Source organism: Castor canadensis, chromosome 8 (genome assembly GCF_047511655.1).
Source record: "Castor canadensis chromosome 8, mCasCan1.hap1v2, whole genome shotgun sequence".
Lineage (NCBI taxonomy): Eukaryota > Metazoa > Chordata > Mammalia > Rodentia > Castoridae > Castor > Castor canadensis.
Window position 1 is genome coordinate 86,594,449 of NC_133393.1, and position 14,208 is coordinate 86,608,656.

At 41.9% G+C, this 14,208-nt stretch overlaps 2 protein-coding genes across 3 annotated transcripts in view; both read right to left on the reverse strand.

Moving 5' to 3' along the window:
* Nckap5l (NCK associated protein 5 like) overlaps positions 1 to 12,325 on the reverse strand; it is a 53,865-nt gene extending 41,540 nt beyond the window's left edge. For both annotated transcript variants that reach the window (XM_074083333.1, XM_074083332.1), the window contains exon 1: positions 12,194 to 12,325. The gene's annotated coding sequence lies outside the window, so the exon portion shown is untranslated. The remainder of the gene's footprint in view (positions 1 to 12,193) is intronic.
* Bcdin3d (BCDIN3 domain containing RNA methyltransferase) lies at positions 6,499 to 12,446 on the reverse strand. The gene is made up of 2 exons (XM_020180349.2): positions 12,194 to 12,446; positions 6,499 to 7,981 (listed from the first exon to the last, which is right to left on the reverse strand). The coding sequence occupies exons 1-2, from the start codon at positions 12,428 to 12,430 to the stop codon at positions 7,349 to 7,351; spliced, it is 870 nt and encodes a 289-aa protein (XP_020035938.2). The 5' UTR covers positions 12,431 to 12,446; the 3' UTR covers positions 6,499 to 7,348.
* Between the last annotated feature and the right edge of the window lie 1,762 nt (positions 12,447 to 14,208).

Genomic DNA, 14,208 nt, shown 5'->3' on the forward strand with positions numbered 1-14,208 from the left:
GGAACATAAAAACCAAGGGAATATATAGGGTGCTTAGGTTGCCTAACATTAATTAAGAGGTTCTTTATTTAAAATTCGATTGGAAAGCCAGGCTCCAGTATCTCAGGCCTGTAATCCTCGCTACTCAGGATGCAGAGATCAGGAGGATCATAGTTAAAAGCCAGCCTGGGCAAATATTTCCTGAGATCCTATCTCGACAATACTCAATACAAAAAAGGACTGGTGGAGTGCCTCAGGTGGTAGTGTCTGCCTAGCAAGCATGAGGCCCTTAGTTCAAATCCCAATACCACCCACCCTCCCCCCAAAAAAAGTTGAAGGCAGAGAGAACTAAATAGGAACCAGGCAAGATAAAGACAGGAAACTCAGGAAAGACCACATTATGTGCAGGGGACCCTAAGCAGATCACCTTGGTAGGGTGAAAAGTTAATGCAGGAGGTTTTGTATGGAGGAGATCAGAATGAAGATAGGGATGATCCATGTGAAGAGTCATTTGGATGGTTTTTTTTTTTTTTTTTTTCTGTTTCAGGATCCTCCTGCCTCAGCCTTCCAAGTGCTGGGATTAGAGGCATATATGCCACCACATCCTGCAATGTTATGGGGTTTTTCTCTCCTTTGTGGTGCAGAGGATCGAACCCAGAAAACATTGTGCAGGACAAGCAAATGCTCTATCACAGAGCCACATTCCAACCCTTCTTTTTTCACCTTCCTTCTCCTCCCCCGCCCCCTTTTTTTTTTTTTTTTTTGGTGGTACTGGGGCTTGAATGCAGGGCCTCACTTTTACTAGGCAGGTGTTTTACTACTTGAGCCATTCTGCCAGCCTTTTTTTGTGTTGGGTGTTTTCGCGAACTATTTGCTCAGGCTGGCTTCAAATCTCAATCCTGATCTCTGCCTCCTGAGTAGCTAGGATTATAGGTGTGAACCACTGGTGCCCGGCTCCTTTTCAAATAGGGCCTCATGTTTATGCCCTGGGACTGCGATCATCCTACTCATGCTTCTAGTGTAGGTGGGGTGACTGATACACTACCATCATGCCAAACTTTTATTGGTTGAGATGGGTTCTCCCAAACTTCTTACCAGGGCTGGCCTCAAACCTCGATCCTCCTGATCTCTGCCTCCCAAGTAGCTAGGGTTACAGGTGTGAGCCTTGATACCTGGCTCACCTTATGTCTTGATAATGACATCTTTGGAAACTTACAGCATTCTTATTCAATCATCCAACATTTATTGTGTCGGGATCAATAGGCTAGTCCTGGGATTATAACAAAATTCAACAATCCTTTCCTCAAAGGACTTAGAAGTCCAATATAACTACATGTCTGTTGCATTCCTAAACTTCTGGGTAGAAAATCTTAAAAGCAGGCCAGGCATTCCTATTTTTAGATGTTTGCAAATAACTGATTTTTGGAAGCAAATGGAACATCTAGATGATTTTTTACTTTTCATTCAGATGTTTACTCTTGTTTAATAAACACAGCCAGAACATCTGCACTTGTCAGAGCAAGTCCCTGCCCTCCTTATTCAAAGGCTCTTGCACACTTGATATTCAGCATTCAGATTTTGGCAGATTCTTTATGCTTCAAACTCTCATCCTCAGTGACAAGAGATGAAAGAAGTGTAGGTGTTTTGCTCCATGATCATTGCCTGTCTTTGTTGAGGCTGAAGACACTTTCTCAGTGCTATTAATTCACTAAAATCATTAAAAATTAGAAGTCCCAAAGTAGGTTTTCCACCCTTGTCATGTACCAATAACCATATATTGTTCTTTAGAAAACAAACTAAGCCTCTTATGTGTCTGGAGCTATAAGCTGTTGTAACAAACCAGTTTGGTGGTGTAGTCTATGTATATAGAGCTGATGATTGGGAGATGATCTCTGAGAACCAGCCCCTCACTGTTCATCTGAATACTTTGAATGGGGTTCTCTGCTTCAATACTATGTGGTTATTTATTCAGTATTGGGGCATCTCCACTCCTCATAGGTCAACAGTATAAGCATTTAGCCACTGTTATACCGGTTGATAAACTGACCCAAGTTTACAACTCCTGACATAAGGAGCTGGTCAGGTTGGTAACTGGTCTTTCAAAACATTCTAACTTGGTTCTTCTCCAGGTTAGACTGACTCCCGAGCACAATTATGATGTCTTCCTTGTTCGGTTAAGAGGAAGGAGCTGGTTAATGTTTGGTTCATTTTCTCAACAATAGATCTTTGCTACTACTGCTTAATTCTACACAAGACAATCATGTTCCTTGGATTCTGATAATATTGCCAATACATGCTTTGCAGCCTCTTACCTGGCACAGATATATGGACTTACTCAGATCCTGGAACTCTTTTCCTCAGCTTTCATGATTCAGAGCTTTTTTAATTGATCCTTTATTCTATGCCAGGCACTGTGCATGTAGTATTTAGATAAGCAGTATGGATTTTACATGAGGTAGGATATGGAATGAAACTGGAAAGGTAAGCAATGTAAAGATCATATTTTATTGAAAGAGCAATGCAGTCTTCAAATAGTTTTAAGCAGGGCGGTGGTGGTGTGTTGGTATAACCAGGTTTGCATTTTGAAAAGAGCACTGTGGTTACAGTGTGGAGAATAGAGAGCAAGATTTGAAGTCAGGTGCACCAGACAGAAAATTTTTTTTATAGTAAATCAAGGAGAAAAATGATAAATGATGTGATTTGGAACAGTAAAGTGACAGAGATTATGGACAGATGACTTTAAGCAATAAATAGTAGCAGAATCAATAGACCTTGTGGAAGTAGTGAGAAGCAGAGAGATAGGCCAATACCTTTGGATGGATACTTTGCCAATGGTAGGCCCCCTCACTGAAATCCAAAACACTGGAGGAAGAGGTGGTTTGGGAGATAATATGTTCACTTCCAAACAGGTTGACATTGAAATGCATGGAGGACATCCAAGTAGAAATATCTACCTAAGAGATCAGAGCTTCCCAATTATTGTGCCTCAGGATGAGGTTACAATGTGCTGTGTACATTGATCTTGTCAATTCTTAGGACAGCATCAGCTCCCTGAGATAATCTTGACTATGCTGGATTGCATCATCCAGCATAGAAAGCCCCATCGTTTTCTGTGTGTGCCATGATGTGGAAAAGGAAGCAATCATATATGCTACTAGGTAAATTTTGAGGCTTAGGAGAGGAATCAAGACTGAAAAAATTCATAAGTCATTAAAAACAGTAGGGGTAACTGGAGCCATGGAGTGGAGAGAAGAGGGGCTGGAATAGAACCTCAAGGAACACCAACATTAGAGAAGGATCTCTAGGGGAGAAAGAAAACTAGATGAATGCTGTCACCAAAGTCAAAGAATGAGATTTCTTTAAAAAAAGACCAAATAGTTCCCAATGTTGCTGAGATCAAGTTGGATCAGGACAGAGACAGCCTAGTGAACTTTCACCACACATCATTGCAGACTGGCAAAACCAGATTTTTTTTTTTTTTGTGGCACTGGCATTTGAACTCAGGGCCTCATGCATACTAGGCAGGCACTCTTAACACTTGAGTCACTCTGCCAGTCTTCTTGTGATGGGTTTTTTCAAGATAGGGTCTCTCGATCTATTTGCCTGGGGCTGGTTTTGAACTGCAATCCTCCTGATCTCTGCCTCCTTAGTAACTGGGTTTACAGATGTGAGCCACCAATGCCTGGCTCAAAACCAGATTTTGATATAGTAAGGAATAAAGACAGGAGGTATTTAAAACTCTTCCAAGAATTTTGACTATGCTGTGAGGGGAAAAAATAGGCAGATAGATAGGTGGGGTACTGGGGGATAAGTTACTTTAGAAAGACATTGATTAAAAATTATTTTAAATTAGTTTTTAAAAATATGTGCATATGGTTAAGAAAATCAACATAGAAACAATGACTGCTGCATTTCCCAGCCCCAGCAAAGAGCCATTTTATCTTTTGGTTGATTCTTTGATATGACTAAATATACTGCTATGCTTTGATTTTTTTTTTTTTTTGTTTTATAGTTCTGTTACCTTCCACGTGTATAGTCACACACACACACACACACACACACACACACACACACACACACACACACACTGGTTTTAGAACAAGATGATTTTTTCTTGCAATCAAAGATAATATGTCTTTAAGAGCTTACAACATAATGCAATTATTATCTTCTTGATACCAGGGCCTCATCTTTATGAACATTAATTACTAATATTACTAATATTTTCCTCCAAAATAACTGCCACAGACTTGAAATACAATGGTGCCTCCCAATAGGTCAGGTAACTGCTCAGCCAACAGAATATTACTAGGAAATAGTTCAGATTCAAATGCTGAAGCATCTCCCAAAGTTCTTTGTGGTTGAACTTTTCTCAATTAACTTTGTAGATAGGGCCCCTACATATCCCTTTGGTCACTAGGGCCATTTTTTGCCATCAGGTTGTCTGGGACAGGTGCCGTTTGGCCTTATAAGCCAGTCTCATTGTAGCCAAAGCCCTTGTATTAGTTTTCTTTTCCTGCTATAATCACCACAAACTATTTTAAACAACGTTTATTCTTATAGTCTTGGGGTCCAGAAATCTGAAGTGAAGGTGTTGGCAGGGTTATGTTCCTTCTGGATGATCCAGGGAAGAATGTATTTCTTTGCTTTTTAACTTCTGGAAAATGCCTACATTCCTTGGCTTGCAGCCTTTCCTCGTATTACCCAACCTCTGGCTTCTGTCACTACATCCCCTACTATGGTCAAAATCTGCCTCTGTCATCCTCTTACAAGGATACTTCTAATGGGTTTAGGGCCCATTCTGATCATTCAGGTAATCTCCGCATCTCAAGATCTTTAATCATTTCTGCAACTTTCTTTTATTTTTTTTCAGAACTGGGGTTTTGAACGCAGAGCCTACATTTTGAGCCACTACCAGCCCTTTTTTGTAATGGGTTTTCTTGAGATAGGGTCTCTCAAACTATTTGCCTGGGCTAGCCTCCTGATCTCTGCCTCTTGAGTAGCTAGGATTACAGGCATGGGTCAGCGATGCTCAGCTGCATTTTCCCTTTTGGTACCTAACATTCATAGGTTTCAGGGAATGGTATACGGACATCTTGGGAGTCAATTACTCAGCTTATCATAGCCCCAGATAAATTTCTTTACACTGCCTTGGTAATAAGAGAGAACACCCAGCAGATGTCACAGGGTTACAGTGTTCTTAAGACCGTCAGAGAATGGATGAATTCAGCTCTGTAACCACTGTGATCATTCTCAGAACATCAAAAACTAGCCTCATAGGTGGGCATCATGCCTGTAGTCCTAACTACTTGGAAGGCTGAGCTTGGGATGATCAAGGTTTAAGTTCAGCTTGGGCAAACAGTTTGAGAAACCCCCATTTCCAGAGCAAAATGGACTGGAGGTATGGCTCAAGTGGTCAAGTGCCTGCTTTGCAGGTGTGAAGCCAAGTTTAAACTCCAGTCCCACAAAAAAATAAAATAAATTAGTCTCATTTCCATTAATTCCATATCCTTCTTTCCCGACACTGCTTCCTTTAAAATGGTCTGTAGTACTGAATCTGAGCTCATTACTTCCTCATCCTGAAAAACAAATTATTAGACATAGTAATATTTTCTGAGATATTTTTGTCATAAGCCTTTGATCTAACAAGCATAATTATAGCCTGCAGCAATTTACAGAGTGTCATCAGAAAGTAACAGCACCTTATTTTTGCTTAACACTGTATTCACATTGAGCAAACTAAGAGTAAACTATGGCTGCAAAGCAAGGAATGGATTGGAAGGTGGGTTACTTACCATAGAAAGCCCTGTGGGCACCAGACAAATGGATGGAATGAATAGGATCTACATGTTATTGGTAGAATTTGAGGTACTTTGTGACTATTTCAATGTGCGGAGCATAAGTGAGGAGTCAACTGAGGTTTCTAGCTTGAACATTCAGTGGATGCCAGCAAATGAGATAGAATAGATTTGGAAAGAGGGAATAAGTTTGCTTTTGGAATATGTTGAATTGAGATGCCTAAGAACTAGTGAGGGGGATTACGATAACAAAACAAAAATATTAGTCTGGAACTATGGGGTGGGGCTACCAATATATTTAGCATGTAAGTAATTGTTGAAGGAGAGTGGAAGAACTCATTCCAGAAAAAAATATGTAGGTTACGTGGAACCCTAGGCATTCAAAGTGTTGTCTATTTCTACTTGGACTGGAATCATCTGAGGTGCCTGTTAAAAACAGAATTCTTATTGTGAAGGCAATTAATACCACAAAATTTATACTTAAAAATGGCTAGCACAGGGCCAGGCCAGTGGCTCTCACCTGTCATCCCATCTATGTGGGAGGCATAAATAGGAGGACTGCGTTCCAGGCTAGCTTTGGCATAAACGTGAGACCCTATTCCAAAAATAATGAAAGCAAAAAAGGGTTGAGGGTGTGGCTCAAGTGGTAGAGTGCTTGCCTAGCAAGTGAAAGGCCCCAAGTTCAAAACCTAGTACCACCAAAAAATAAAGGGTAGCACAGTAAAACTTATATCATGTATATTTTACCACAATGAAAGAATGCAACAACAACAAAAAATCCTACGCCCCATTCCAGACCTGAATCCCTACCTCTGGGTGCATAATTTAAATCTTTTAAACTTTTTCTTTTTTTGGCAGTGTTAGGGATAGGCCTCATACATCCTTGGCAAACACTTTATCACTGAGCAATATATATTCCCAGCCCTAAACATCTTTTAAATGCTAGATGATGCATCTTTTCTGGCATCTGTAACTGCTGTACTAAACTTGGGTATGTTGGAGACTTGGCTTGCTTTAGAGAGATAAGATTATTTTTTCCCCAACCACTTCCTTTAGCCAGTCCAGTGACTCCACATGACAGACTGCATTGTAAGGCTTTGCCTTAAGGCAGGCCTAGTAAGCCCAGAAAATACACGAAGAAATCAGGTCAGATTTAAGCAGCCCAGAGAACTAAGGCTAGCCTGGTCTAATCTATAACTAACCCCCAAAGTCTGGGGATGTGGCTCAGTGGTAAAGCATCTGCCCAACACAAAGCTGTGGGTTCTATCTCCAGCACCACAAAACAAAACAAACTCCAAAAGCAGCCTGTTCCATTTCCCACAACCAGGATCACAATCTCAACCCAGATAGCCCAGATCACTGCTGTATGGATTCATTCCCCTTAGGAATTGTTGTAAACAGTGTAGAACAGAAAGTGATCCTTTCAGTTGCATGCCTTGGACATTTTGCCAAAAGCTTCTGCCAGGTTTTGAGGCTGCCTGACTATTCCAAGACAGTGGAACATAATTCTCAGTATAAAATCTTTTTTAGTATCTCTTTCCTGGTCTTCTTGCCCTCCCATTTCACTGCCTCTAGAATCTTAATCTATTTCTTTCTTTCTCTTCTATAAGTGATTCAGGGATTGGATGAGCCTCTATGGTATACTTTGCCCTGAAGAGCAGAAGGCTTCGGTCCCAACTGGTGTTGCCAAAACAGCATACCAATTCCATGCCATGGTCCTGGGTCAAGATCTGCACAATCTGATTGGCCATATCACCTCGGATGGTGAGGGAGTGGAAGTGGTCAAAATTACGGAGTCCCAGCTTTCGGAAGCGCCTTGCAGCTGCCCGGTAACATTTCCAAGGCTGTGGTTCCACAAGAAGGTAGTGGCAGAGGGAAGAAAGATGAGCCAGGAACTCCCACAGGCCATGGTCCCCATGGTTCAGATGAATCCACATGGTTATTGACATGCAGAAGCCAATGTCAAAAACTGAACGTCCAAATTGGCTTAAGAAAGAGCTCAAGAGAATCTTTCTTGTCTTTTCATTCATGAAGTCCAGGGTGATAAAGGTCAAGGCATCTGGAAAAGGACATTCTTTCTCAGCTCGCTCCACCAGGACTGGATCTATATCACAGCAGAGGAGGCGGAGTTCTCTGGAGGCATCTGAGCAATTCTCCCCATCACGTAGGGAAAGGAAGTGTTTGTATAGAGCCACACTCAGATCCTAGAGGAATCCAAAAGAGCTTTGTCATTGTAGCTCTCAATCAGTGAATGGAAGAGATATCTATCTCTTATCCTCTGAGACTGCCACTTACCTCTGGCTTTACAGGATGTTAGGCTCCTAAACTATAACCTGAGGAGGTTGTACAAAGTTTCTCATAAGCAGACACTCAGTGTCCTCCAGGGGTCACAGGCTGTAATGCATCATCCCTATATTCTGACACTGATGTAGACTGAGTTTAATGGTTGACAGTTATAGCCCAGTGATGTAGCAAAGGAGCCTAGAGCAATATTTTCCAACTTAAGTAATATACTAGTAAACAATCTTTTTCTGAGTATCTCAGACCCAAAGGAGAAAGAAAGGGCTCCAGAAGCATTACTAGTGTCCCTTACTAGGAAGGTAAGGAATAAAGCAAGCATTGTTTTATAAACACCTGTTTCTCAGACCCGTGGTTGGGAAAATCTGGATTCCAAAAAGTTCTCATTCAGCCTTTATTCTATGGCTTTAAATTTTACTTATACTTCACTACCTCCTTCTGAGACTTACTCTGCTTCAGTAGCTGTCACTTCCCAAAGTCACTACTGACCACCTTCTAGTCAAATCCACTGACTTATGAGTTTTACCATCTTAGTACCCTTTGACTCTTAAACAAGGCACTATCTCCTTTCTACAACTTTGATTTCTATAATCATTATAACTCAAATTTGTATTGTTTTATACATTTTTTTTCAAGGTATTTTCCTATTCACTAACTGCAATTTTTTGTGCAGGTAAAGAAAATGCACAATGGAAACCACCCAGATCGCCAATAATAAATGTGGCATAAGATGAAATACTAAATAGTTTAAAAATGAAGGAACTTACTTGCTCACTATAACTTGTATGATTCTTACAAATATATATTGCTGAGTTAAAAAAAGAAAACCACAAAATACGTGGCAAGCTTTCATTTATATGAAGTCTCTAAATGGGTAAAATTAAACTGCATGTTTAGGAATAGAAAAATAGCAAGGCATAAAGAAAAGTAAAAGTCTGTTACCTTTGGGTCAAGAGGAGATAGTCATATGAACAGGAAATAGCATACTAGGGACTTTTGGAGTGCTGAAAATATTTTTATTATTGATCTGGACAGTGGTCACAAAGGTGTTTCTTCATAACAATTCATAAAGTGTAGGCTTGCAGTTTTTGGTGGTACTGGGATTTGAACTCAGGGCCTCACACTTGCTAGGCAGGTGCTCTACCACTTGAGCCACTCCACTAGCCTTTTTTTGGTTGGGTATTTTTACAGATAGGGGCTCAAGAACTATTTGCCCGGGCTGGCTTCAAACTGTGAACCTCCTGATCTCTCCCTCTTGAGTAGCTAGGATTACAGGTGTGAGTCACTGGCGCCCAGCAGGCTTATGTTTTATGTACTTTTTTTTGGTGGTACTAGGGTTTGAACTCTGGGCCCCATACTTGGTAGGCGGGCACTCTACCCCAGACCTTCATGTACTTTTCTGTGTATGTGTAATAGTTCACACACATACACACACACAAAACCCTTATATTAAAAGAATATATATGGTTCAGAGGCTAGTGTCATATGTTAGCACATGGCAAGAGTTAGGCTACATTAGGTTCTTCCTCTATAACAGGCTTCTTAACTTTAATGGGCATATAGATCACTTAGGGATCACCTTAAAATACAGACATTGACTCAGTGGTTACGAGGTACGTGCTGAGATTCTGGTTTTTTTTTTTGAGGTGGGGAGTAGAGACAAGAGTCTCACTATGCAGCCCAAGCTGGCCTAGAATTTACTATGTAGCCCGGCCTGGAATTTACTATGAACTTGCAATCCTCCTGCTTTACTTTCCCCGGTGCTGGGATTACAGATGTGTACCACCATGCCAACTCAAGATTCTATACTTCTAATAAGCTACCAAGTCATGTCAATATTGTAGCTAAAAAAAAAAAAACCACAGCCAGAGTAGCAAGATACCATACCATGCTGCTGAATGTCGTTGTTTTCTTGTTTGTATTCTGTTTTATTTTTAGTGATACTAGGGTTTGAACTCAGGCCTCGGTGCTTATTCGGCAGGCACTCTACCTTTTCAGCCACACCTCCAGCCCACCATATTGCTTAATTTTCTTCCACTTCTCCATATACTTCTTCCCTATTTTCTCATTCTATCTGATCTTAGGTGTGGCCCCACATTTGACTAGTCACTTCATCACTTCAGTCCTTCTTCCACCACCTCCCTACATCCTTAATTCCTCAGTCCTGGAATCTCCCAATTTTTTAAAAAAGAAAATACAAATTAGAAAAATAGTATTACAATTTGCAAAACTTAAAATGGACGGTATTTATACATACATATATGCTGGGGTATGCAAAGATGCATACCCAAGAAATTACAAATATTGGTGCCCCTCTGTGGTGAAAGGAGGATTTACAATTGGGAATAGAGATGTACTTTTTTTTATATATATAGTCATCCCTTGTTATCCATGGGGAACTGGTTCCAGGACCCTAGATAATATGGAAATCCATGGATGCTCAAGTCCCTTATAAAAAATGGTGTAGTATTTGCAAATAACATATGCATATCTATTAAAAATCATCTTTACATTGCTTGTAATACTTACTGCAAAGTAAATGCTATGTAAATAGTTGAGTGTACTGTTTAGGGAACCATGACAAAAGTCTGCACATGTTCAGTATAATTTTTTTCAAATACTGTTAATCCATGATTGGTTGAGGTAAACCATGATTGATTCAGAAACCTAGAATATGGAGGGCATGACTCAAGTGGCAGAGTACTTGCCTAGCACACACAGTGGAGGCTCTGGGTCCAATCCCCAGTACGCTTAATAAATAAATAAACTCCTTAAAATGTACAACCCACATTTGGGAACCACTTCCTTAATTAACTGCAACCATATTCTTCCTTTTAGTGTGTGTGTGTTTACATTCAACTTTAAAATCTCTGGTGGTTTCCTAATTCCTTTCACAAAATCCCAAGCACAATCTCTCTTTTCCATTGCTTTCCCTTCTGAAAGAAGAAGAGAACATTTCTGGAGAAATGGTTGCAGGGGACACTCAGAGACATTCACCCATCTTGATGTCATTCCAGTCTTGGGAGACTGTATGCAAAACTTCTCCCTTGTATCAGCTGCATCACTCAAGATCTCCAACCCTCCACCAAGTCTCTTCTGTTAAAGGTCACTAACACAGTAAAATTCTCTATGACCCCTCTAGCTCCTACACTGGATGGGTACTAACTTTTGAAGCAACTGCAATCCTATAAGATTAGCTGCTCTTCTAGAATATCCCCGTGGCCACAAATAGGTGAGAGAGCCATTTCCTTATTTTGTTTGTGATTTGACTATAGTCATTGTTTGCTTAAAAATACTTTGCAGCTGGGCACCGGTGGCTCACACCTGTATTCCTAGCTACTCAGAAGGCAGAGATCAGGAAGATCATGGTTCGAAATCAGGCCGGGCAAATACTTCGCGAAACCCTACCTAGAAAAAACGTATCACAAAAAAGGCTGGCGGAGTGGCTCAAGGTGTAGGCCCTAAGTTCAAGCAGCAGTACCGGAAAAAAACAAAACAAACAAAAACAGAAAAAAAACTTCACAATCATTATATGCAAGGTCCCCATCCTTAACTCCCTTATGTGGAATGTTGTATTTTCCTTTTTGATCCTCTCCACTGTTCTCCATTGTACCGTCAGCGCAGTTTGTTAAGTAAATGTGCACCTGGCTGTGCTGCACTGTGTATGTATAGCACACACGAGCTTTAAATTGCAGGTGTGATTCTATCACCCTTTCCTCATCTCTCCCAGTAAACCAATTCCAACTCCACGCTCCCAGATGTGGGTCTCCGGAAGCCCCTTTTCCCCAGCCAGGGCTACAGCAACGCTTGGGATTAAGAACAACGCCGGAAGCCCAAATAAGGTGACCCTCCTCACCTGGGTCGGGCCAAGAGAGCGGGAACTGGGAACGCAGTTGAGAAGGAATCTCTCGCAAGATTCCTAAGAAGGATGACGGTGAAACCCTCGTAGACAAGGAGTAGTACGGAGTTGGTCAACGCTACGCTTTACGCCCATTTGGGACAAATTTTGATGGCGTGATGCTTAGCCCAATCCAGAACCACAGTGGACAGGGGGCAACCATCCCCTTGACCACCCCCCCCCACAAACCGGCTTCTCAGATCGCTCCCCCGTAACTCACCCCGGAGTTACACCCCACGTCGAGTCCTAGGATCGGCCTTTTTTCGGGACCCTCGGGAGGAAAGAGCCGTCGAAGAAGCTCCGGGGGCAAGAGGCAGAGCCGTTGTTCCGGAGGGTGGAAGCGGGAATAATGAGGGAAATTTCCAAACGGGGAGGCCCCGGGTTCCAGAATTCGCGGGTTGACTTCTGCTTGGGCTTCCTCAACACCCCCTCCAGCCAGTTCAGCGGAAGCCGCCATTAGCTCTAGCCCCGCCCCTGAGTCCAAAGGAACCGGAAGCTGGGTACTGCGGAGGGCGGGCCCAGCGCCTGCGCGCGTGCGCTGAGTGGCGGTGGTACATTGCCTAAGGTGAGAAAGGCTTCTTCCCCAGAACGCTGTAGCGAGCCTACCAGGTCGTCAGTGGGGTCACCTCCATTCATTCATTCATCCTTCCATCCATTTATTTATTTATTTACTTGTTTATTATTGATTTATTGTCCAGGCTGGTTTCGAATCTCAGCCTCCCAAGTAGTTAAGATTACAGGCGTGAGCCACTGGCGCCCACCTTGTCATCAACCTCTTACAGGGAGGAAATGAACGCTGAGAGGTTAAGTGGCTTGCCCAAGCTCAGTGTGAAACTTGGAACACTTGACCAGAACAAGGAGTTTTGCTGTGATCCTGGAAATCAGTTTTGGTTTTTTTCCTTCCCTCCCTTTCCACCTTCTTTCTTCCCTTCTTCCCTTGATCTCCCTTCCTTCCTTCCTTGCTTCCGCCTCTGCCTCCCAAGTAGCTGGGATTACAGAGGTGTACCACTGTGCTCTCAACTTTCTTTACAAATATATAAAGTGAGACCCAAAGAAGAGGAATTGCTTATCCGGTGTCACAGTGAATCAGACACAGGAAGTTGACTCTCATTCGAGAAAGAGTAGCCAGAAACTAGGGGTCAGGTGAGGTGCCAGAAAACTCAGATGGCCCTGCCTGCCATGAGGACAGGTGGACAGGGTAATTGTAGACTGTTCTCCTTGAGAGGCAAGTACTATACCCTAAGAGCCTTCATTTAACTACTGTTTACTAGACACCGTTCTTTGTGCATAATAGATCAGTTAATCTTCACAGCAACTGCATGAGAAGAGAACTATAATTATGATTCCTTTTATATAGATGAGATCATTGGGGCATAGAAAAGTTAGTGACTTGCCCAACATCACACAGAAATGGTAGCACTAGGATTCCAACCCATGCGGCTTGACCCTAGAGGGTGTACTTGCAGCATTATATTATTTTCAGTCTTCAATCCCTTTACTTAACATCATGCCTGGCACAAAGATGCTCAACAAATAGGTACTGAGTGAAAACTCTATAGAGGTTGCTATGAAAACTAAAATGGAAGGGAGAAAGGAGCAGAATTGAAACAGACATGGTGGAAGAAGCTAGGTAAGATGTGGGCTGAGCCAGGGATTGGGAGCAGAAATACTGATGAGGAGAAAAACTAAGGCATCAGCTTAGGCAACATGTTTGTTAGAAGCCAGCATGGCCTAGCCAAAGGTCAGGGGAGTTGTGTTGACATCTCCTTACCTGGCCAGCCCATCTTAAAGAGACCTTCCCCTATATGAGTTCAGGGATTTGGTAAATTTACAAGGGACTGAAGCATGACTCCTATAGTAGTGCCATCAGGGGTTAGGATAGGTCCTGACCCTTTTCCTCCCAGTTTTGACTTTATGCTTTCATCTCTGTCTGGCTTCATATTTTACTATTTTCTTATCAGATTTGAGGACATAGGTTAATGACCAAAAGCCACAGTGGATTGAGTAAAACATAGTATTCTGCGCAACTTCCAGAAAAGAGGAGAAAAACAGCAACGTTTCTCATTTCTTGAGATTGTGGTGAGCTGAGCTTACCCTCTTTTGTCACTAGATGACGCTAGCACAAACCCCTGGGAACTCTTAATTTTCAAGGAGCTAGACTCCTCTTGGTTTTCTTAACATTTTTTTTTTGTTCACGTGTTTAAATACCTTTTTTTTTTGCTAGCAAAATGTTTA